The sequence below is a fragment of the Aspergillus pseudonomiae genome, assembly GCF_009193645.1.
Source record: "Aspergillus pseudonomiae strain CBS 119388 unplaced genomic scaffold BDV37scaffold_82, whole genome shotgun sequence".
NCBI lineage: Eukaryota > Fungi > Ascomycota > Eurotiomycetes > Eurotiales > Aspergillaceae > Aspergillus > Aspergillus pseudonomiae.
This window is the reverse complement of record NW_022476074.1, coordinates 26,455-50,404: the sequence shown is the minus strand read 5'-3', so window position 1 is coordinate 50,404 and position 23,950 is coordinate 26,455. Positions and strand designations below refer to the sequence as shown.

The 23,950-nt window shown below is 46.4% G+C and overlaps 9 protein-coding genes across 9 annotated transcripts; 5 read left to right on the top strand and 4 right to left on the bottom strand.

Moving 5' to 3' along the window:
- Nucleotides 1-669: 669 nt before the first annotated feature.
- On the top strand, nucleotides 670-1,200 carry BDV37DRAFT_286829 (uncharacterized protein; the record flags this gene model as incomplete). Its single annotated transcript, XM_032088005.1, has 1 exon — nucleotides 670-1,200. One exon carries the CDS (start codon nucleotides 670-672, stop codon nucleotides 1,198-1,200), a length of 531 nt encoding a protein of 176 aa, XP_031937516.1.
- Nucleotides 1,201-1,703: 503 nt separating this feature from the next.
- Nucleotides 1,704-3,060, bottom strand: BDV37DRAFT_274619 (FTR1 family protein; the record flags this gene model as incomplete). The annotated part of the gene is made up of 4 exons (XM_032085266.1): nucleotides 1,704-2,220; nucleotides 2,308-2,750; nucleotides 2,842-2,966; nucleotides 3,033-3,060. The coding sequence occupies 4 exons, from the start codon at nucleotides 3,058-3,060 to the stop codon at nucleotides 1,704-1,706; spliced, it is 1,113 nt and encodes a 370-aa protein (XP_031937515.1).
- Nucleotides 3,061-3,693: 633 nt separating this feature from the next.
- On the top strand, nucleotides 3,694-6,202 carry BDV37DRAFT_274618 (multicopper oxidase; the record flags this gene model as incomplete). Its single annotated transcript, XM_032085265.1, has 7 exons — nucleotides 3,694-4,029; nucleotides 4,081-4,575; nucleotides 4,641-4,861; nucleotides 4,933-5,279; nucleotides 5,340-5,640; nucleotides 5,695-5,727; nucleotides 6,070-6,202. The coding sequence occupies 7 exons, from the start codon at nucleotides 3,694-3,696 to the stop codon at nucleotides 6,200-6,202; spliced, it is 1,866 nt and encodes a 621-aa protein (XP_031937514.1).
- A 1,310-nt stretch (nucleotides 6,203-7,512) lies between these two features.
- On the top strand, nucleotides 7,513-10,294 carry BDV37DRAFT_286826 (ferric reductase family protein; the record flags this gene model as incomplete). Its single annotated transcript, XM_032088004.1, has 6 exons — nucleotides 7,513-8,160; nucleotides 8,213-8,610; nucleotides 8,669-8,901; nucleotides 8,960-9,012; nucleotides 9,072-9,193; nucleotides 9,277-10,294. 6 exons carry the CDS (start codon nucleotides 7,513-7,515, stop codon nucleotides 10,292-10,294), a joined length of 2,472 nt encoding a protein of 823 aa, XP_031937513.1.
- A 646-nt stretch (nucleotides 10,295-10,940) lies between these two features.
- On the top strand, nucleotides 10,941-12,645 carry BDV37DRAFT_286825 (Zn(II)2Cys6 transcription factor; the record flags this gene model as incomplete). Its single annotated transcript, XM_032088003.1, has 4 exons — nucleotides 10,941-11,000; nucleotides 11,057-11,653; nucleotides 11,713-11,847; nucleotides 11,911-12,645. 4 exons carry the CDS (start codon nucleotides 10,941-10,943, stop codon nucleotides 12,643-12,645), a joined length of 1,527 nt encoding a protein of 508 aa, XP_031937512.1.
- A 964-nt stretch (nucleotides 12,646-13,609) lies between these two features.
- BDV37DRAFT_286824 (uncharacterized protein) lies at nucleotides 13,610-14,296 on the top strand (the record flags this gene model as incomplete). The annotated part of the gene is made up of 1 exon (XM_032088002.1): nucleotides 13,610-14,296. One exon carries the CDS (start codon nucleotides 13,610-13,612, stop codon nucleotides 14,294-14,296), a length of 687 nt encoding a protein of 228 aa, XP_031937511.1.
- Nucleotides 14,297-14,932: 636 nt separating this feature from the next.
- Nucleotides 14,933-16,430, bottom strand: BDV37DRAFT_297103 (uncharacterized protein; the record flags this gene model as incomplete). Its single annotated transcript, XM_032090255.1, has 1 exon — nucleotides 14,933-16,430. One exon carries the CDS (start codon nucleotides 16,428-16,430, stop codon nucleotides 15,051-15,053), a length of 1,380 nt encoding a protein of 459 aa, XP_031937510.1. The 3' UTR covers nucleotides 14,933-15,050.
- Nucleotides 16,431-17,890: 1,460 nt separating this feature from the next.
- Nucleotides 17,891-18,441, bottom strand: BDV37DRAFT_258275 (uncharacterized protein). The gene is made up of 3 exons (XM_032083030.1): nucleotides 18,105-18,441; nucleotides 17,997-18,033; nucleotides 17,891-17,938 (listed from the first exon to the last, which is right to left on the bottom strand). Exon 1 carries the CDS (start codon nucleotides 18,434-18,436, stop codon nucleotides 18,113-18,115), a length of 324 nt encoding a protein of 107 aa, XP_031937509.1. The 5' UTR covers nucleotides 18,437-18,441; the 3' UTR covers nucleotides 17,891-17,938; nucleotides 17,997-18,033; nucleotides 18,105-18,112.
- A 4,837-nt stretch (nucleotides 18,442-23,278) lies between these two features.
- Nucleotides 23,279-23,939, bottom strand: BDV37DRAFT_286822 (uncharacterized protein; the record flags this gene model as incomplete). Its single annotated transcript, XM_032088001.1, has 3 exons — nucleotides 23,279-23,619; nucleotides 23,680-23,763; nucleotides 23,810-23,939. 3 exons carry the CDS (start codon nucleotides 23,937-23,939, stop codon nucleotides 23,279-23,281), a joined length of 555 nt encoding a protein of 184 aa, XP_031937508.1.
- Nucleotides 23,940-23,950: the final 11 nt, after the last annotated feature.

Here is a 23,950-nt window from a genome sequence, read left to right as displayed (position 1 = left end):
TTTATGTACGGGACCATTATATCGTTCCTTGCCTGCTCTCTCAGATTATCCATCCCTAGAGGGGCCAATGTATTACGCTTAGCTGAGTTATATATGCCCTGGAAAGGGTATTGAATAACTTGCTATCTTCAACCAAAGTGACAGGAATTATAGTATTCCTGTAGTGAAAGCCTTCCGCAGTGTCAATTGTACCAGACAGGATATTATAAGTGAAGCTGCCTTTAACTCTGTGTCTCAAATGTCACTGGAGGACTGTTAATATGAATTGTCTGTCCATTCTTTCGGGATACTTGCAATGATATAAAGTGAATGGATATCAATATGCTATAGCCGATAATTAAGTGAATAAAAGGCGGGCATGCGATCTAGACCCCGACAAACAAAGAAGGAATACCATATTTGATGCCCAGAAAATGTACCTCAATGCCATTCGATCAAATTGCCAGAGGGCCATGCTTAATAGGATGGTTTTCAGATAATTGAATGTATGTATTCACTAGCTCTGTCCTTGGGAATGCACCGAATAATGCACATATCAAGGTCGCCAGATGCTATATAAAAATGCTGTAGGTTCTCAAGAGGCCCTCATTCAGGTGCTTGCCCTGCAACAATCACAGAGAGATCTCGGTCTAGACCATAAACCATCACTCTCTTCTACCTCAAACCAAAATGATGTCCCTCACCAACTTCATTCTCTTCATCCTGGCTTTGCTCTCCGTTGTATCCTCTGAACCCGTCGAGGAGCACGGCTCAGCAGCCAGTCTTGGAAATGTGGCCATAGTCAACAACATGGGCACCACTCTCTATTTATGGTCGGTGGATGCCACACAAGGTCCAATGCACGCAGTTGTTCCAGGCGCCTCGTACCAAGAGACATATCGTCTAAATCCCAAGGGCGGCGGCATTTCCATCAAGGTCAGCACAGACCAAAACGTTGATGGCGATATAATTCAGTTCGAGTACACGCAAGCTGGTGAAAAGCTCTTCTGGGACGTGTCATGTGTGAACACCAAGCCTGGCTCGCCGTTCTACGCCAAGGGCCTCATCCTTATGCCCTCAAATATGAAGGACTGTCCCCACGCTTTTGTCTGTCTTCGGGGCGACTCCAATTGCCGCTATGTTTACCACAAGTCAAGTGACGACTCTGCAACCCATGGCTGTCCTATTGGCACATCTTTCAACTTGAAGCTTGGTATTTAACGCTGACTACAATTCATGGGCTCACATTCCGTACTTGTATTCCCCTCTCATCGGAAAATCCTGAGTACTTGTGGGACACTACATGGTCGAGGTATGGATTTGTACAGACATATGGATACTCACGGTGCCTGTGGGACTTGAGTAAGATGTTCTGGCTATAGTGGATGTTAATTGATTTTCAGTTGGTGGCTATTACAGTTTATTCATTGCCCTCGATTACAGTTCGAGTTCGCCTGTCAATGGAAGGCAATATTGCTAGATAAATATCTGTGCGTATGTTCATACTCCTTAAAAAACCGTAGTCCACATTCGTTCCTCTTGTCCATGCCTTTTGTATTGTAGTATGTCCATCCCTTAGGCGTCACAATTGAATCCAAATCAAACCACATTTCAGTGACAATATCCAGTAAAGAGTGGCAGAGGGGCTCATAGATAGTGAGCCCCAAAGGATGAGCCTAGACACTGTCACTGGGTGGGTCCAATGCTTCAGTCACCTTCCCATCCTATGCTTCGCTCATTGTTCTGGTAATAACCTGAGGGGCCAGATGGTTAACCTCTTTCCTCTCTTCGACAACTTCAGACCCACGTCCATCCTCAGAGCCCTTCTTGAATCGATCAAGCTTTAGCTTCCTCACCATCGACGTCAAGACAGGAATGTAGCCATGCTTCTCATTGTACCTCATGCAGACGTATGAGATGATAATCACCACCCAGTAAAGGTTATAGGATAGTACTGATCCATAGGTAGCGGAATTGGTCCACCCAAACAGAGCGTTGAAGATACCCCAACCACCACCACCGCCAAGCTCTGGGTTACAGCAGTTTACGTGCCAGACACTCTGGCGAATATCGTAAGATCCAGGGCCTGAGCCTGTCTCCGAAGCATCTCCGCCGATGACATGGTTCCAGGTATTGTTCTCCAGGTACCAGACAGCGCGGGAGAACAAGCCTGCCGCAACCAAGTAGAGGAAGCAAGTGGATATAATCAGGAAGTACTGTAAGGAAGTGGAGCTTCCACCCCTGCAGCAAGATTTGTTAGCCGCCGTCAAATGATACTGCGTAGCTTATGATTCTTGGAGTCGACACGATGTAATGCACAAGACTTACCGATACATCACATAACCTACGGCAACGCCAGCCAGCAGACCGCAAAACACGGCCAAGGGGAATGAAGACGCTGGAAGTCCCAGTCCCACCCCACCGACATAAACAATAGCCTCCAGTCCCTCTCGAAGAACAGTAACGAATGGTAAGATGAACATGACATATTTCTCAGACCAGTCCTTCAGACGACCCATCATGGTCGTAGACTTTTCCTTTTTCTCCAAGGCACGGGAGAGCTTGACGCGCCATTTCTCGCGCATTTTGTTTACACGCAGAAGTCCCGCCCCCATGATGGAAATGATGATGGATGCTATGAATCCAAAGATGCCTTCCCAGATATCCTCTGTGTTCGTGAAGGTATCTTTTTCCAACCCGTAAAAGGCGCCGATCATGCCTGCACCGATGCATAGACACAAGAATAGACCTAGACCTACTCCACACCATACCTGGTATTGTTAGCAGGTTATGTCTAACGATGTTCATGGTAAAGATATGCACAAAAAAAAAAAAAAAAAAAAAAAGGAGAAGGGCAATTACCTGTATTCGCAATCGCTTCAGAGCTACCTTGTCTGCTTCAGCACCCAAGGTTTGGGTCAGAAAGGCAAGGAGCACCGATACAATGATGCTACTTTCGAGACATTCTCGGAAGCAAATGAAAAACACTATGCATAGTCAGCAACACTCGCCTTATACAGAAGCAGAACTCAAGAAGCATTGATGAGAGTTACCGGTGACTGCAAAGACTTGATTCGCCATCTTGACTTCGAGCCTGAAGACCTATCGAGTTCTGGCCGTGTGTTTAACTGGGGAAACAGACTCGTCTGACTTATATATTTCCCGTTTGGCTAAATAGACCGACTCTGGAAGGTCTCGCGTACGATCGTTCACGGAGTCCAACCCGGCAATCAATCATCCGATATTATTGCGACAGTAGGTCGAATCTCCACCCGTGCAAGTCCAGGATCACAAGGTGAACGCGTAATGAGAACTCTTTCTCTTGTCTTTCCGGTGGATCGTGGCGGCGAAACCCGCCAGCCCGCTAAGTGTGATATAAATTCCTCCTGTAACTCAGGATGGAACCTAGAGGAGGATAATAGCTGCTGCCAAGGGTCTAAATCTCGGATCAGATAACCGTTTGTAGGACAGTGTGTGCACCAAGTGCATCTCCAGGAGCTCCACCCTGAAATATCCCGTAATACCACTGCCATGTATTGAAATTACATGGACGCGGTACACGATATCAGCTATGGGTTCATGGACATGTTTCTTCTGTTGCCCTTGACTTATTTAAGAGGCTGCCCATGTGAAATCCAATTTGGGTCTCCACTGATCACTTAATTTCCTCATCAACAGCGAACTAGTTGAGATTCTCGTTTTGTGGACGGAAGGATGAATCTCCTGTCTCTTCTGTCACTTTCGGCCCTCAGCGCCATCGTCTGTGCAGAGACACACGTCTTCAATTGGAATATAACATGGGTAACGGCAAATCCTGATGGAATGCAACCTCGTCCTGTGATTGGGATCAATGGCGAATGGCCACTCCCTCTCTTGAACTTTACCAAGGGCGACAGGGTTATTGCCAACGTGAGAAATCAGCTTGGCAACGAATCTACCAGTGTTCATTTTCATGGCTTCTTCCAAAATGGCACGAATGAAATGGATGGCCCTCCTGGAGTCACTCAATGTAGCATTCCCCCGAATGAGACCATGGTGTACAACTTCACAGTAAGTACCGTCGAGTCTGATGCATTTGATAAACGCTAACTGTGATGCAAGCTTGATCAATCCGGTACATATTGGTATCATTCCCACACTAAGGGACAGTACCCCGATGGCTGGCGCCAAGCTTTGGTGATTCATGATAAGGAGGACCCCTACATTGGCCAATATCATGAGGAGCGAGTCATTACTCTATCTGACTGGTACCACGATGAGATGCCTGGTCTTCTGAAAGAATTTATCAATGTTGCCAATCCAACTGGCGCAGAGCCAGTTCCTAAGTCTGCTTTGATGAATGACACACAAAACCTGACCGTCCCAGTCGAGCCTGGCAAGACCTATCTATTTAGACTGGTGAATATTGGTGCTTTCGCAAGCCAATATTTCTGGATTGAGGACCACGATATGCAAATTGTTGAGGTGGATGGAGTCTGGACAGAGCCAGCCACTGCCTCTATGATCTACTTAGGCTCTGCACAGCGGTATAGCGTTCTTGTCACGATGAAGAACGAGACAAATGCCAACTATGTCATGGTTGGCAGCATGGATACAGTAAGTACGGCTACATGCAGTGTGACACCACACAGAAAGGATGTGTATAGACTAATACGTACCAGGATCTGTTTGATACTCTTCCCTCGGATTTGAATTACAACTCTACCGGGTGGTTGGTGTATGATTCTGCTGTTGAGAAACCAGCGGCCAAGTCCGTGCCAGAGTTCGACTTCTATGATGACTTTGAGCTCGTTCCTTACGATGGACTAGAGCGGTATGGAGATGCAGATATTACGGTGACTTTGGATCTTACCATGGACAACCTTGGTGATGGGGCAAACTAGTGAGCCGCTCCTCTCCTTCTCTTAGTGGGGTTTGAGTATCCGAAAAGCAACATACTAAGCCACACACCAGTGCCTTTTTCAATGGAATCTCATATGTGGCGCCCAAAGTTCCAGTTCTGTACTCTGCGCTTACGACAGGATCCGCCGCGACAGATGCCGCTATATACGGTACAGACACCAACGCATTCATTTTAAACAAGGGTGACATTGTCGATATCGTCCTCAACAATGATGATACAGGCAAACACCCATTCCACTTGCATGGACACAACTTCCAGGTCATCTGGAGAAGTGGAGATTACGAAGGCCATTTTAACCCGGATAATGTCACCTTCGCATCCGTACCCGTGCGGCGTGATACTCTAATCGCGAAGCCGATGGGTAATTTTGTCGTCCGATTTAAAGCTGATAACCCTGGTATGACCAAATTATGCTAAGACTATAAGAGATACTTCTTTACTAATACATGACCTTAAGGTATTTGGCTCTTTCACTGTCACATCGAGTGGCATATGGATGCAGGACTGGCCGCTGTGATGGTCGAGGCTCCGTTATATCTGCAGGAGAACCTGACCATCCCACAGAATCACTATGATGTTTGTAGCGCAAGTGGCACTCCCACCGAAGGTAACGCAGCGGGAAACACTGAAGATTTCTATGACCTTACAGGGGAGAACAAGGCAGTTGCGCCGCTCCCTGCCGGCTTCACGGCACGCGGCATCGTAGCGTTGGTTTTCAGTTGCGTGGCCGCTTTTGTTGGGTTAGCCTCCATCGTATGGTAGGTTTTCATAACTATTTTCTGGGGTCAGGAAGCATTGCTAACAAGCTACAGGTACGGGGTAGCTCCTATCAAGAACAGCCGCATGTTAGTTTGATCATGCTGCGGAACCGGGCGAGGCAGTGACGGTCATTGGAATACTTGTATAGAATACATTAAACTAGTTCTGTTCATAATGAAATATATTCATATCTCATTATACTAACCTTATACTCCAATGGCTGATTATTAGAATCTAAAATTGAAGATTACGCCTACATTTTGTAACCACGCAATGATCTAGCTATGTCACTTAGTCGGAAATAAATGTCAGATTAACTGCCTGTCTTCACCCCGACAGACCGGAGAAAGAATACTTGTCAATAGCCGAGATCCGACAACTATGAAAATATGGTTGACGCTATTCCCGCCTGAATATCAGATTGATAGCTGCCTTCCGTTCCACTCGGCACAGTGGGTCGCCAAGATCACAGCTCGCAAACCTGACCAAATCGGGATGAATGTCCATTTCGCGCATAATCTGGGGAATCGCCTAGTGGCGGAAACCTTGGGAGACGCGTAGGATCTATTGTCTGATATCCCGTATTGTGTGGGTTCTGCTACAGATATCCACGGTTAGTGATTGCACGGCGGAGAGGAGGGAAGAGCTATTGCAAAAGAGTATATACTTTCCGAGCGCAATTCCTCTTATCAATCTAATCAGATGGGCTATGCGGAAGAGACGGAATTTTCCCAGGGTATATTCGACTATACATCACACCATTAAGCGAAGGTTTGCTTTGTATATTGTTGTAAGTTAGGAGAGGTATGACTCGGTTTATCGCGCAAATGTGAGGTCCTAGGGCCTTGTTAAACCCAGCACATGTGCTGGAATTTATTTACTTGGATATAGCTGTGCAAATGTCCTAGTATCTTTTGAGGAAAGCATAAAAGAATACGAGACGATCAATCGGAGCCTGGCAGCATACAGAATACTCACTTCTGCCGAAGTAAGAGGCCTGGCACCACTAAACATTTTTTCAGCAAGTCTAGCCCATACTCGCTTGGGTAAGCAAAGATGAAAAAGAACTGTCTCGAAGTCTTGGCTACTCACAGTTCGGGTGGCCTATGTCTTCTATGCTCTTGATCCGCTTGTGTTGACGGATACTGGATGTCCATTTGCCTTAGAAACTGTTCTGTATGTACTGTACGGAGTAAGTACACGTTTCGTAAAGTGGGTCCTTGGCTAGAGCTTAGCTCTAAGGCTTGTCCTCGTGCCAAGAACTACAATACTCACCACTGCTAAGTGCGTCGGATCATGTATGTTTGGTAGGAATCATACCGGAGCATATTGCAGGCTCTTCGCCCCGGCGACTGGGCTCAGAATAGCGTCCTATGCTTCCATTGCCAAGGCCGAGTGGATACTCTGCTCTAGCCAGCATCTGCCGCGCAGCAAACTTGGGAGTCGGAAATTAGATGGTGCAAGCTCGGTAACCAGGATTGATCCTTGACTCAGCTGTGCATAGGTTAGCTTCACTTAGCGCCTGTTATCATGTACGGTATATGCGTATATCATACGTTGGGCCATAATTCTGTGTGAACCATGTCGAAAAGAGTATCTTGTCGGAACTGGCAGGGCCGGGATACCGCATTATCGGGGATACAGACTAACTGGGAGTCTTGTAAATGCAATCCTTGGCTTCCTGGCCCCTCTCGGTTCGAAAGCGCCACAGGTGGGTAATATGCGTATCTGGTGGACTTCTACGGATACCAATAGTAATGAGGCCTCGTCCAATCGGTGGCTTCTAGTTACTCTGTAATGGACACCACCAGATATATAATATCCCGAGAGAATTCTTCCTTCGGGAGAAAGTTGTTGCCACAATCAACACAATGCACCCCAGAGCTGCCTTTCTTGCACTATGCTGGGCAGGTGTCCCAGTCCTTGCAGGACAAGGGGAAAGCCATAATGCCGCTGATACTTTCGATGAGTATTGTTTCTATTCCATTTATACAGCCCTTTCAGAATATACCTTTGCTGGGAGTACAATTTTGGCGTCTTCCCAAGGCAGTGGTGGAACTAGTCATGGAGGTTCCAATACCTCTGGTGGTGGACAAGCCTCTTCGTCAATGGGGCAAACCTCTTCGAGAAATCAGTCCTCTTCTAGCGCCCAGTCCTCCGCCGAAAGCGAACACTCACATAGTAAGAGGTATTTACTCCGCCGAGGACACAAGGGTAGCTCAGGAACCTCCACTGGGCCATGTAATAGCACCGTTGAAGTCACTTCGATGTATGCGAGTGCAAAAGCATGGTGCAGTAAGGCTGAACTCAAGGCTACTATTCCATACTGGCAGAGTCTCTGTGAGCAAAATAGCCTGACTCTTATGGACTTGTCCGAGGTTGAAGCCAACGTTACCGATACGTACCTGGCGTCTCTACCAACCCTTGACCCGGAAATGAATAGCACCTCAATGACCGGTACCATAGAATCGCCAGTTCTACTTAGTCACGCTTACTACAAGAGGGCTCACAAGTCATACGTGCGTTTCCTTTATCCCACCTTCTCTTCCTCGTTTTCTGACCTATTACTAGGTCACTCATGACTTTGCTCTGGACAAGGACAAGCGGTTCGGCTGGGGTCTGATGGGATATTGGGGAGGCATATTGGTCTTGGGCATGATGGCCAAACTGATGGGTTCATTGTCTAGCCAACGACGGGTGCCCAGCCACCAAGATGCAGAGTCCAGTGTTACTTCGCAAAACATGCGTCGGAAACAGAATAAGCCTAAGGCTGTCGCGTCTATGCTGCATTCTCTAAGGACTTCCTTCGTCGTCCCCGCTAGTTTCGCTCCAATTCTGTCCCACCACCAACAGCTTTATTACTGGCACACTGTCCCGCGCCGTTTGGACCTCCTGATTGTTTTGGGATTTTGGGCCCTTTGCATTATCCTTGGCTGTGTTGACTATCAAAGCTTCTCTGGAAACATTGAGTGCGATCTTCAACCCCTTAGCAATCGCAGATCACATTAGCTAACTAATAGCTCATAGGATGTCAAGTGTATTCCAACAGAACTGGCAGTACTCCTCCGACCGCACGGGTATTCTGTCGTATGCTTGTCTTCCCTTTCTATGGCTATTTGCTGGACGCAACAATATCTTCCTTTGGGCGACAAACTTCAGCGTGCAGTCGTTCAATATCTTTCATCGCCATGTGGCTTGGGCGTGCACTATCTTTGCGATCATTCATTCCGTCAACTATAGCGTTGTCTTTGCATACTATGGTGGGTGACATACTTGTGATTGATCAACGCCTTACTAACAAGGGCATGTCAATGACAGACGGCAGATTCCAAAGTGTCTGGGTTCAGGAGTACTGGTATATGGGAGTAGTGGTGAGTGGGCGGTAGTGCTTTACCCCGTTCGAGATGTTTCTTTACTAACTCCCACCCAGGCCACTATTCTTATGTCCTTTATGCTTGTTCAATCTATGACCATACTGAGACGCATCGGCTATGAGACATTTCTCATAATCCATATTGCTTTCGCAATTGTGGTTGTGTATGCTCTTTTCCGGTACGTACCGTCGCTTAACCGTGCATTATTTACCTCTGTGGCAATCAGCACTAAACTAACTAACCTTCCAAACTGTTTCAAAGTCATACCAGTTTTGATGGCACTAAGTGGAATGGCTATCTGTGGCCCATGGTGGCGATCTGGGGATTTGATCGGACTGTTCGTCTGGTCCGTATAGCCTACTGCAATCTCAATGTCCGGTTTGGCAAACAATTCGTGTCTACCAGCCAGTCCACAGTACACTACTGCGAGGCTAGCGATCTTATCAAGGTTGAAGTATATCCTGCATCAACGACGCTTACTCCACGAGCTGGACAGCATTATTACCTCTATCAACCTGTTTCTCTCAAAGGATGGGAAAACCACCCGTTCACCTTGGGCGCCTACGTCTTAACTCAAGATAAAAACTCTGAGCAAGGGAACAAGTTAATATTCTACATCCGCCCCTACGATGGATGGACGAGGCGACTTCGCGATCTTTGCCGCAAATCCCAGGTGGACATTCGTCTCTCACTATTACTTGAAGGTCCGTACGGATCTACGGCCGCTCTCCACACATGCGAGTCCATTCTGATGATCGTCGGTGGTACCGGGATTGCCGCCGCAGTGCCATATATCATTGAGCATGTCTCCCGTGCGAAAGAAGGGACGACAAGAACGGTACGGATCCAACTAGTTTGGTCTGCTCGGAGTACAGAGATGTACTCTCAGGTCTTCTGTGATGAGCTAAGCACCCTCCTGCACCATGAAGACATCGCTACGACCTACTTCTGCACCAACAAAGCATCATTGGACCTCGAAATGAAAGCCGGAAGTGGTGATGAGCCTGGAGAGAGCCCAATGAGCTCCACCTTGGATGACAAGGAAGGGAATGTGGCCTCTTCCGTACGAAACGGAACTGTACGCTTTCTCTCTGGTCGTCCTGATGTGGGCGGTATTATCAAAGCGGAGGTGCAAGAAGCCAAGATCAGTTCTGGTCGACTGGCAGTGCTCACCTGTGGTCCAGCTCAGATGGCGGATGACTGTCGGCAAACGGTGTATGAGGTCATGAAAGATGGATTCCAAGACATTGAGTACCATGAAGAGGCCTTCGGATGGTAATGCAAATATTTTCCGACGGATGATGGTGGGGCACATTGATTGATAACTAAATGGATCGATTAGATAACAGGATGGCTGATCATCGGAAGGATCAGGGCATGCATGCAATGTTGGCTGTTGGGATGTGATCCCATTGGATCAGTTAATCTTTCATATTGATAGACTTGTTGTCTTATAATCAGTGACTATACGGTCCTTCTCCAAAAACACACAACAAAGCATATATGTCGTGGTTGTCTTGCAGTAAATTATTTATGCCGATCTAACCCTTAATATATAGAAGGTATATGCTACCAGATGATGCTGATAGCTTTCCTAGTCAACTGTCAGCAAAATCCATAGCCTAACTCTTCTAATCATGCCTGTTCCTTTTCCCAACCAGTAGACTAACAGATAAGCATCTGTAGGCTTCTGGGGTTGGCATCTTGTCATTTGTAGGGCAAAGCAGGGCGGTCAAACACGTGGTGTGGAAAAGGAGTCGGCAGACATCCGAGTCCAATTTTTGCTTCTGTTCCCTTTTTCCCCACACTCTTTTGTCTTCTATCCTCTCTCTCTCCTCATCTGGTGCCTTTGATGCTTAATGATCAAAGGACAATCCGAAATTTTCAATGAGATTGTACCTCGTAAACTACTATCTGCAACACAAATGGTGTTCCCAGGAAGGCGAAGTACCGGCTGCTACGTTTGTCGCGAGCGGAAAGTCAAGGTGAGTTGATTGCCTAGAGTCGACGACAGCCATTGAGATATTGACTTCCAAACCAGTGTGACGGTGCGCGGCCAGCATGTGCGCGCTGCACCAAGTTTGGGAGAAAATGTATCGGCTATCCCGACTCGTTTAAGTTCCGATTCTATGATAGCACGTCCTTTCAGAATGAGGCTTCAACCCCACTAAGACCTGGACATGTCCGAGAGACCCCCGCTACGGCCCAGGAAGGGAAACGGAGGGATCCATCAGTTGTAACTGTACAGGCAACAGGCCATGATCACCGAAAATCACCCCTAAAGTTGCAATCGCCCTCAGTTCCTCAGTGTTTGTCGATTGCTTCCTGGGAGCTCTGGCCCTTATCCTACTTTTTTCATCAACATGTCCTTATCGTCCATAGGTCTCCCTGTGGCGGCCATCTGGCGTTCCTGCCTGATCTCTACCGGGAGAAGGGTTCCGAACCTTGCCTCAAACATGCTGTGCTTAGTGTCGCGTATCTGACCTTGTTTAATTCGAATCGTTCTCCCCTTCTTTGGACCCAAGCTAGGACTAACTACAGCACCGCATTAGTGGCATTAGCAGCGTCTTTAAACACACCAGAATCAGCTGCGAGAGATGAAGTATTTGCGGCCTGCTTGCTCCTGAGCATGTTCATAGTATGTCCCTTCTACCCTAAGTCAAGGCCTCATCCAATGGTGAGTTAACCATGACTTAGGATTTAAGCAATGAAAGAAAGAACTCGTTGAACGCCCACATTCCCGGTATCCACGCACTGATGCAGCTACGGGGAGTCACCTCTTTGCGTGGTAAATATGGCCGAGTTTTATTTGCATGGGCATTTATGCAATCGGTAAGTTAAATGAAAGAATTGTCAACTTTTGCGTCACGAAGTTCTAAAATAGTATACGGCTAGCAAATACAAGCCATAGCTAGCAACGACTTCGGATATGGATGCTTACCGGCGGCTTTAAGTACGATGGAAAACTCTGACAGTGTCTGCCGTGCTGGAATTGTAATCAGCATGATCTCAAAATTCTGTGCATCTGTTAGATACTTCAAAAAGTACATGCAGTTTCAGTTTCGGAGTGGCCATGCACCAACTACCGAGCCCTCGTTCGAATTGTTAGAACAAGCAGGTTCTATCATGAGCCAGATCGACAGCTGGCACGCTCGGCTTCCACGTCACTGGAAAGCCAAGCTGAAAGATGCAACGCCTGGTGGTCTTTCCGGGGAACGTATCTCAGCTTCCGAGGATTCCTGGACGACGTGTTTCGTGGCCATCATTAGTACGACCCACTTGTTTTTTTACCTGCAATTTCTCGAATACTGTGAATGCGTCTCTCCTAATCTGGAAGCCCTGAAGGCGCTCCCAAATGAAAATTCAATCTACTACCCCCTATACGGTATTGGCGGTCGGATTCAGGATTCAATCAACGTCATATGTTTGTCGGTGTCATATGCACTGGGAAGCATGAATGTACATGGGAGATTTGAACCCTTCCACAATACCAAGCAAGGAATTGGGTACAACCTTCTCTGGCCTATGTCGCTCGTGGCGACCTGTCAATTCTCCACGACAGAGCAAGCTCGACTTTGCCAGCAAGCACTGGAGTACACCTGGTCGACAATGGGCCGTGTTGACAGATAATCCTGAATCAAGATTTTGAACAGAATGTTTTCAGCACGTGGTGAGACATAACCATCAGACACCTGGTTTCTTGATAGACTACTCGAATTAAATGTCGCTCGTCGCTGTATAATAACACATTGACACAGGGACAATCTGTACCAAGACCATGCACCTTGTGGTGAGATAGCCTATTGGCTGAAGCGGGTCGATGGTGGGATTTTCTTCAAAGAATTCTATCGCCCTCGTCCTATCAATGCTCGGTGATTCGGCTTGCTTGAAATCACCGACACTCACCCTTGGAGAGTGAGTCATGTATGAGATACGCAATTGATTGACGCCCGTTTGGAAGCCTGCAGTTCTGGCCGCAGGAAAGTATACCTTGAAGACTTAGCGTCTTCTGCAACAATGTACTGATCAGTCGTGTCCTCTTCCCAGGATTCATACAAAAGGTGACGAAACTGACATTTGCTGGCCTCTGGTAAAGCAGAAGAAACGCAGACTACTGTTCCTGAACAGCCAACCCAATCCTAGGCAGGGTCTATGTCACCTGTTGTTCATATGGCCTTACCGGCTTGGCTTCAGGCAAACGGTGACACTGAGGGGGGGCAGGGCAATCTTAAGAGAATCTTAAGATGTCCAGGTATCAGCACCCTGCGTCATGAGCGGGAAGCCCTACGCAATTTTAGTCTTTCTCCACCACTAGTCTAATCAAACGTATGTGGCCAATGGGCAGATTAAATCAGAAGGTTCCACACGCTAGATACAGGTTGCGTCTTTTGAGATTTGGTGGACTTCTTTCCAAAGAGCTACGATCTACGGAGTGTATTGGGTCTCTAGCAACATAATTAGTTTGTCTCATTTTAGACATACCTAACGCTATATAAGTTAGGCACTCTCCGTTGCTCAAGTCAACTGGTCAACCACTCAAACGTTCATTTCTTACTTTCTGTCTCTCGTTTGATCTGGCTCTTCTATCTTCGCGATGTTGTCCCTCTTTTTCTTTACACCCGCTCTAGCGGCACCCGCGTTCAATAACTCGTCGGCTTGGGTTTGTGGCGCTGGTTCCTCGATCGGTACATACACCATCCGTGCGAATGACACCATTTGGTCCGTCGCTACCACTCTCAATCGTGGGGTCTGTCCACTGGCGAGGTACAATCACTTATCTGACCCCGAGCTTCTTTATCCCGGCGAGGTTCTCTACATCCCCCCTGAAGCCTGCAACACCGACCCTACCGACACCTCCTGTCTCCTCAGTCTCGATAATTCGACCACCAAAGATTGCATCTTTGGTGGTCCCCATACATACCGCACCTTTGAAGGGGACACCCTGCGCAAAATCGCTCTGGGCAAGTTCAATATTACGCTGGAGGCTCTGGAAAGCTCTGGTGGTCGCATGGCCGGTGTCTCGTCACCCGACGACACCATTGAACCGAGCACATTCATCAAGCTCCCGCAATGTAATCCTAGCTCATGTGGAATCAGACCCCTGGAATACGTCTGGGGTACGTACAAGGATCTAGCGGAAGAGTACGGAACAACGCCGGGGCAGATCTTTGCTTTGAATCCGACTTTCAATCATAGTTCTACGGGACCGGGGATTGGGGGATGGATTACGTTGCCAGTCAATTGCGGACTAGATGGGGAGGCGTATACCATTGTTTCCTAAGTTCTATGTATCATAGTTTCGACAGAAAGGTAGCCATTCAATCGTCTGATTGACGAAGAACCGAAAATCCAGGCGGAGAAAATAGATAATACGTTTCAAACGTGCGATGTATACCCAAAGGCGACCGAGAATAACACGCCGAAACAGGCATGATATGCGCCTAAGTCGTCGTCATGACCGGCCTTTCCTCGTCGTGTGTTCGAGCAACTACGCAACTCAAATGGATTTTTTTCTCCTCGGCCGTGAACTCGGCTCAGGGGAAATTACCCACAAGAGGGGGAGTTTGCGAAAGCCCCCACTTCGAGTCGCCCTAATTGCCGATGATCCACTGGGCTCCACCGCGTAGTCGATCCATACGCGATATCATCTTACCAGACGTCCGCGTCACACTGAAGTCTGGAGGAAGTAGTAAGTCATGTTGCTCTGATATAATCAGTGGCAGCCATGTCCGCTTCCCGAGTAAAGACCACCTGGGACTCGAGGAGGTATCAGAGCACTTAAGGAACACTAGAGATAGGTGTTGGACAATGGCAATTCTTATCTTGAAGTCGTGTACTATTGTAGGGATGAGGGAACCAATATATCATAATTGGTAGCGTTCATGGCGTTGGATGATATAATGCATTCCATCTTCCATGGCTAATGATTAATCAAATCGTATTCACCTATAACTAGCTCAAACTGCGTGATACTATTAATTTCTCTTGCACCATCATTCACGTAGACAACTACTTCCGTCGTTTCAGAAAGTATATCAGTCCCATACAGGCCCCCAATAATCATGCTCCCCCTGATACGCCTCGTCATACCTCTGCGGCCGGGGATGATGGTAATCCTCGCGTGATCCTTGTGGCCAGATCGGAATGGCACAGAATTCATCGTCGCGGTACCCACGACACTCCTTCCACACCGTCCAGTCCAGATACCCCATCAAGTCCCGAATAGTAGAGATCATTGCCCGGGACTCGGTCTCCTTCCTGACAGCCATCAGTGTCGAGCATATCCGGTGACTGACAGCGTACAATGCCCTGTGCGCCAGTGATGACTTCTCATTTGGAAGTGCAACGAACTGCGTAGAGCAGAGCTTGATAGCCTGCTCATCATCATCGCTTCGGACATCGATGAACGGCGCCATGAGGCGGTCAATCTGTGTGACTATAAACTCACAAATATCAGAATCGCTGTGATGATGTTTCCGCCGGAGCAAACCATGTATAAAACGACCGTATTTGTCAACAATCAGATCTGCGACGGCCTGCCAGTTTACCGACTGGTTACTGGGATCGTGAGTCAGCACCAAATGCGTCAAGTCATCACGGATGGGCTGTAATTCCTCGGGCGACAAGTGTGTCAAACGCGGCAATTTGCTACCTCCAGGGAACAAGTCGAGATCGTAGTTATAGGCCGTGGCAAAATGATCGTAGTTCACTCGAACCCGCTCACCCCCGATACCATGGAACCGAGACGTGACTGCTCTCAGCAGCTCACCGGGCTTACCCTTCGGCTGCCCTTTGCCATCCTTGTTTGGCCCCTTCGAGAAACCAGGCTGTCTGACCTGGGTCACCTGCACAGGTACCAGGTTTACCTCAGGGTTGCATAGAATGATCTCAAACCCCGCCGCCATGCGAATTACACCATCGACCCGTCCTTCCCACTCCGTCTGCGCAATACGACAGATGGCCTTCGCCCGCTGATCTTCCATCCGAACACCACCTTGCAGGGTATCGCTGAACAAGATACGGTCCTGGGAGTCCAGGGTCCCAATCTGCGATTTGCCTGCCGAGGTCCCATCGATATAAACAAGACGTAGCTCCTTGGAGGTTAGGAAGGTATGAAGGAACCCTGAATCATCCACAGGTGTATCCTCTGCCGCCATCGCATGCTGCAAATGCCGGTCCCCAAGTATGTCCGGAGACGGTCGCCGAGACGGACGAGCAAAGACCATCGCATGGTCAGGTTCAAAGGCCATCCACCCGATCTTCTCGATAGGGTCTGACCGGGCGTTTCCGTGGTAGAGCTGGATGCCCTCGGGGACGGTGGCTAGGAAGAATGACATGCCATTATGATGAAGCGACGAGCCCCACAGGCGCATTGAGGCGTGAATCGCGTTGAAGATATGATTTGCATTGTGCATGGCAGCACTGCCGGTCAGAAGGAGTGCTAGAGTTGAAAGTATTATGTTCGCATGCATGAGGATAATGTGTTTGGGATGGATGCTACGGGTCGTAAGTAGATGGTGCACCAGTGCCGTATATAAGCTGACACATAACACTATTATTCACTGAGAGTAGTCTAATCCACGCCTACACTTGCGCTTCTTCCTTTTTTTTTTTTTTTTTTTTTTTTTTGACCTTTTCTCTTTTCTATCTTGCCATTCTTTTTTTTTTTTTTTTTTTTTTTTTTTTTTTTTTTTTTTTTTTTTTTTTTTTTTTTTTTTTTTTTTTAAACCCTTAAGATCGCCTCTTGCCATGGTCGAACAGTGGAATTCCTTAACGCCGAGCTCGGCATCAGATTCGGATATAGAAAAAGACGCTAGTACTAGTATAGAAGTGAACTGTTCTTCTGCGAGTCTTATGTTGATTGGGAACAGTAATAATTGGCAGCAGATTGCACAAGGCCTACTATTCTCTAGAGAATTTTAGGACGGAAATGCTGTACAAATGATAGGGCTAAGTGGTCCAGAAATGAATGTGCATTTCATGCTCTACTCTCTAAGTTTTCCCCTCTCATGGCTATTAATAAAGAGCCGTGGTGTAATGAGATTTCCTGCTTACCCTTCACATGCTGTCTGCCATTCGGTTTCCTGGGCATTAAGCGGGAACACAGCCATTATGGCTATCTGACGTGTAGAGTGATCATGATGATCTAGGCCACGAAACTTGTGGCCGAGCAGAGGGGTAGAACTGATGGATATCTTCCAGTCCCCCTGCCTCGATGTATTAGGATTCTCTAAGCTTTAGTCTCGTACTGAATGGACCTACTAGCCACGCCTAAGCTCCTTCCATTGCATTTCCTTGCCTAATCGACAGGTGTTCTACCCTGATAAGTAGTCCCGTTACACGTGGGATGATGGTCTGAGTCATTCCTCTCTACGATATCTTCTCATTTATAAATTCTATGCCTGAGGCCCTGCCCAGTATAACCCTGACGTTTCTTCGAGGCCGATAGATTCTAGTTATTCTAGTTTTTCGAGCCTTGACGCAATACTAGGTCATTCACGGATCTGGCTTTTTGCTGCTCTGTATAGAGATATTGCGGATGGGATAGATAAGAATCCGAGTCGTTGACTTCTGGCTTAACAGGTTTATCCATGTTCTGAACATAGGTAGGCTTTACTACTTATTAAAATTAACTTCGAAGCTTGCAAAAAACAAATAATTATACACAGGGTAAAATTGACAGAAGTATCATTCTTCACCTAAGAGCGGGCTGAACGTGTTGATCTATTTGTCTTGTGCTTCTCCTTCCCCTTTACACAAACGTTTTCTTTCACTCTCCCACAGTATCTAAGGCCAAATGAATACCATCTGTCTTTCAGTTATAGACAAAGCTATCACCCAATCCGTCACGCGGACTGTCCCACAATCTATCTCCTCTCAGAAGGATCTCATCCGTTTCCACACATGAGACGCCTATAATCTCCTCCAAGAGCGTCAGTTGCTTTGTAGCCAATATCCCAAGACAAAAGGTCGAGATTCACAGGTATTCACCAGCTGACCAAAGCAAGAAAAGACAGACTGTTATAGAATGTTGTCCAAAGATTAGTTCTAACCTATTCTGATAACGAATCATAGGCAGCCGTACATACCTAGTCCTCTATTTACGTTTCAGGACAGCATAACTGTGCATGCCTTCGAGATCGCTGCAACTGTGGGGAGCACTGCCCGGAGTGTAATATTCTCCATCACAGTTTTTCCCTTTCCAAAAAACAATATTATATGGTTCACCGTGGGATTTAAACTCGGCAGACCACCAATTGTCCTCAAGCTTTTCGCAGCTACGTGGTCTGCCATTGTCTCCTGCTCCACCAGGTTGCCAGCCATGACATTTGTTGTGGCTAGAATAGAAAGCGACCGTCCAAGCTTTGGCAAGGGGGGCAGAGGCGAGAAAAATAATACTTAGAGAAGAAAGAAGCTTCATGGTGGTTTAACATGCAATGAACTTAGATCTGGATGTAGAAACGATGAATTTAGGGATAGAAGTAGAAGTCTCTCTGGGGAAGATTACGATCACTTTATATGTTGCGGCTGGACTGCATCTTCCAGCTCTGGTACTTTCATTGGATGGATAGAAAGTGTTGGATAAGCACCTCTGTATGGCAGTGTACCTGTAATTTTAGTGGGTCCTCCTTCATCATTGGCTGTATCGTCTAACCAGAGACTAATGACTAATAAGATTGATATCCAGTATAGACATATGTATATTAGTATTATTCAGATCCCAACACAGATCTTCCTCTAAGCATTGCTGTTATAAATTAAAACAGGACAAGTTCTTATCCCACACGAGGAAATGTTGACCCTAAGGCACCTGCAACCGGGGCCATTCCCACGCAAAACGGCCACCTGACAACATCAGGATCTATTGCTTCCTACGAACAGTCAGAGTCGCTAGTTAGAGTACCATAAATCTAGCCTAAGTGACCTAGCTAACTAGAATGACACGTGTTCCAACCCACCTCAAACCTGTTTGGGCTACAGAGTGTGGCAGTGTGATGCTACTCTACAACACTTTGTGAACACTTTTAGACTCCGATTGGTTTGAGGTCTGGACCCCTATACGGACAGTTACCTAGCAACTCTTTGTAGACGCTCAGAGCCGCTGGGTATCAATAAGAAAACTGGGTCACATATTTTCGGACCCCAACTGTAAGCTCTGATCAGGCCAGCAACGTTCCATCAGGGTTGCTGGGCGCTTCTGAGCGGAAAATATTATACTATTTCCCTAAAGAGCAATTTTTAGTGCTGCTTAGTGAGTCACTTATATCTGTTAGCGGGCAGCCTCATATTAACCAATGGTGGTGCTGGCGGAATGGAAGTTGAATTATGTTTAGCTTGTTGCTGTGCTATATGATTGAAAGACTGTAGTGTAATATTGAGTAAAGCAAATTTTCTATGTCATCTTGACTCTTTTGGTCTACGAAAGAGAAGAAGTACTTCGCTAGTTCTACGACGTAGGTGTGCCAATGTATGCAGTAATACTCGCACCATCCTTCTTTGCTAAGCGGTTAGGAAGCGATGACTTGATCAGATTGCTCAGATGTAATTTGGGGAAGTTAATCTTACGTGTTCGATTCAGTACAGTTAATGATAATTGGTGACTCAAGCTATCTAAAAACCTCTGTATCGATTAACGAAGTACCCCTAGGCATCGTAAGCAAGAATCTCATGATGACACCGTTCGGGCTCGTCATCTTCTGGGAAGGGGTATCCTGGTTCTGGAAGAAGGATTGGTGTGACGGCGATTTTCAAACGGCGGGCTCTGCACGTAATCACCAGCATGTACCTGGCTCAATTGTAAGACAATCTTTATCTCCACGGGTGTTCACTGAACTGACAATCATAGGCCTGTACAGCACGAATAAAGATATCTCAAGGATTTTGGGCTTCTGTGGATGGTGTTAGGGGCGGGCTGAAATTTCAGAAAGATTACTTCAACCTGGATGACACACGCTCCATGATAGAACTATCCGAGTTCTGAAGAATTAGAAAAAGAAAATAACAAGGCTTGAAAGAAGAGATATGTCGCAGCTCACCCTGGTAGCTTTACAGTATGGACGACGAGATGGGTGCAAACCCAGGTTATATCTTTAACTAAGGGCTTTGATTCGTACGGCCGCTGAAGATGTCTAAGTCCACAGTTCTAAAAGGCAATAACAATATATGTGTTGGTATTTCCGGTAGTAAATACAGAGCTAACATTGAAGCAAGCGCGAGGTTTCCCGTTGGCAGATTCGAGTATGCACCATAAAGCAGATCTGACCAGCCATTCCGTGGACAACTGGCCTCCTACTTAATAAACATTGACGCGTTCGCTTTTGCTCTTCAACGCCGATACCGCAATCTACTCCCTTCATTGTGACAAACCCATAACAGTGTCTTTATTACTTCCTGTTCTTACCAATTGATAGATGTTTGCAATTTCTATCTTGGTCGTTCGAAGGCGCACTTCCACGTTGCATGCCTGGATCTGAGTTGATAACTTTCGAAGACAAGGATATGAGGTCAGCAAGTCCATTAACTCATCCGCCTGAGATCAAACTAACTCCGCTTGGTTGGAGTGAGTCCCATGGGAGCTCCAGGAAGAGGCATGTGAGACTTTAGGGAAGGGCTCAACGGTATGCGGTGTGCAAGGTCCAACAATTTAAGTAATTAATGAGATGAAAATATCACGGTGATAGCTTTGAAGTAGGCAAAAATAGGCGCCTGGTCTACTATCATCCGAATTTTGCAAAATGAATCTAGTATATCACTGCGTCCAGTCTACTGACAACCCCAGGTAGCATGGGTGCAGTGAATACCATCTGTGATTAAACCAACTATCAATCAATGAGGAACACTCTCTGCCAACTCGCCTTTACCGGGTAGGTTCATACATACAGGGTAGGCCGAACTAAATCTGTCGTTTCCAACCTGGCTTTTCTAGAAATTCTAGTATACAGTAGTTGATGTAACCTAATGAATCAAAGTCAGGATGAAACGTCTCTGGGCAGAGACGAGCCTGAGCAATGAATTGAGTCTCTTGTTTTAAGTCCGTACCCCTAAAGACAGTAAAACAAATTAAGGGGATGGCCTCAGGATTGAGTATCCTACTACACACTGAAGAAAGCCAAACCATGATACGTTCTTCATCAGGGTGGCTCGGGTCTCCCATAAGTCTATTTGCTGGGGGCCTTCCTTTCAATGCTTAGGGATCGAGACATGTCGAACAGGCCTCGCCGCAGGCAATTTTGAGTGACTCTGAATATTGAAGGGGCCACAGTCAAAACCGCAGCTCTTCAGTAATAGATGTCCAGAATATCCCGTTGCCTCCGAGGCTTCGAGAGAAGCCAACATTCCCGGTGGTTATACGTCAATTGTTCGGGAGACCTAGGGAAGCGATTCTCGTCATCTTCTGTTTAATATCGCATAACAAAGGAGCCCAGGAAATGGAAATAGGACGTACATTACCTGCGGTTGTGCATGGAAGGGAAGAGGAGCTGGCAGCCCAAGAGGGGTGGTCTAAGAGGGGCGGCCGTAAGCTGACGATTGAAGGATCCCACACCTACAGCCCGGCTACCCTTCCGTTCAGAGTATTTTCGGAGAGATAGAGACACAATTTGTTCGTGTCACCGTCTACTTTGATCAGGTGGGATATTTCGCAGCCCGTGCCTAGTGTATGTGGCTGAACTCTTGGAATGAACAATTTGGTTGGTTCAAGAAACAAGAACGTGCTAATGATCTCATTCCATTTTCTTCCAATTGAAGTACTGTACCGGAAGTAGTAGGAAAACCACAGAGCGCGATTCTATGTACCCAATTCTGACCCTCCAATTCTATTGTGTCGTTTGCAAGTCATCTCATACATTGCGCAATATCTCGCATATTTAATCAAACAGTTTTTCATCCTCTTTTCTTCTTAATCTACCGTCCAGGAATATTTTAAATAGATATATAAAAAAGACTTATATCTTTTTCTAAGATATTAAATTATCAATTGCCTAAAAATATCTCTAGTCTAAAATAAATCATATCTAATATCTTTAAAGCTTTTTATAATATATAAATCTCGTTCGCTTTATAAATTCTATTCCTATCAAAGATTCTTTTTATTACAATATGTGTTAAGATTATCTACTAGTCAGGGTAGAAGACCTGTCGACTAGGTAAGGATACGTAGGCAAAACAATAGTAAATAGTCTATGGACAGAGACTGATTCTTGATTTTTCCTCTACTACTTCCGTAGCTCATTTATAGCTGGGAATCTTTAAGATTCCTTGTATAGAGTACTAAATCCTCAGAGAGGGACCACTGTTCGTTATTGAAAAGGTGACTGTTATAGACACCGAAGGCGCCGTCCGGCCTCCGAGATGTCTATGTATCTGGGGCAGGGTATATTATACAGTCACCTCGCATAATCGTTATGAATTCTGTGACAATTCTATACTTTTAATTAAATAATAGAGATAGACCTAGCTCTATAAATTTTAATTAGTCTTTATTCAAAGTATAGTTAGCTTAGCAGGCGGCTTAGTTAAATAATTATAGATTTACTCCAGAATTAATCCTAGATCACTCCAGCACTTTTACTAAGTACTCCAGGAACACTTAGTATACATATTCTTACCTTACTCCACGCTCCGAGATCAATCACTAAGCAAAAGCGGCCCTAAGCTAGATCCATTCCAGAAAAGGAAAGTCGAAAAGTTTCTGCAGAAAAACAGTTCGCTAGTGCATTTACAGTCAGAGATATATACTTCCATGAAGGATAACGAGTGTATTGCTGCGAGTTTAATTGCCGCTAATCACATATGCATATTCCTTTTCTTCACCTGGGAATATGCATTACTGGGACGTCCATAAATAAGACAGAGCCAAAATGATGGTAGCACTCACTGTTGCTGATAGCGGTTTCTAGTTTCAGTTCCCCAATGGCATCTTCGGATTTGAACGGGTAGACGGTAAGCTGCTTCGGTATGAGGGCGGCGACTCGAAACAAGGAAAAGCGGGAAAATGGGATACATATGTTGCAATGTACTTGTCGTTAATATACGTATAGTGTATACTTTTTCTTGCTTGTTGGTCAGCATAGATCCGGCTAATTGCCTCTCGCGAGCGAATAGTTGATACTGTGCGACGAGACTCAACATAGTCAATTGCTTCTGACAGAATGACTACAGAACCTATCTACATAACAAACGCGCATAAGGATATCAAAGACAAGTACCCGTTCTAATCTAGCATGATCACCACTAATCAAAAGCTTGCTCTTTCTCCATATAGCTATGCACCGTAGAAGCCACCCCATCTATTAAAATCCATCGCTCCATATTCGAACAGGTAACGTTTGGTAATATCACAGCCCTGGAAAGTACCGTACCCTGCGGGATGGTAGATTGTGCCGCAGTATATGGCAGTTGGATGATCGCCTCTCGCCGAGGGGTCAAAAACATATATCGCCCGGAATTTGTACGGCACCTGGCACCCCCCTTGAAAGACGCTATCCCGGAGAATAGGAAACTCTTGCCGGTGCTTTTGACTCTGCTTATTGCAGTCTGGATGTGAAAACTCAAAGTCCTCGTGATTACGGTAATTATGTGGATACGCCCGGTCCTCATCGGCCGCTACACTCCTGTCAGCGCCAGCTGCGGTTTGATTAGTTACATTCTGGGTGTATATCTTACACTTCACCGTGGCTCCTGCCATCTGCAAACTCACACCATAAGATACAGCTTTGTGGACATTAATTCCTTTCACCACGACGTTGCCTAGGTGCGGTTAGTGGATACTCAATGACCTGATTGATTGATTTACCGCAATTCATATCAAAGTCTGGATCAAAGTAAATAAGATTGACGGGAACCTCATTGGGGAGATCCGCAGCTGTTGCAAGTGGTACAATAGCCGTTGCGAGAGCGAGAGACGCGAGCCAGGGAAGTTTCATCTTGGATATTG

What these genes read in the sequence shown, in the direction of transcription:
- BDV37DRAFT_258275 (XM_032083030.1), bottom strand. Translation starts at nt 18,436, where the DNA reads ATGAAGCTTCTTTCTTCTCTAAGTATTATTTTTCTCGCCTCTGCCCCC.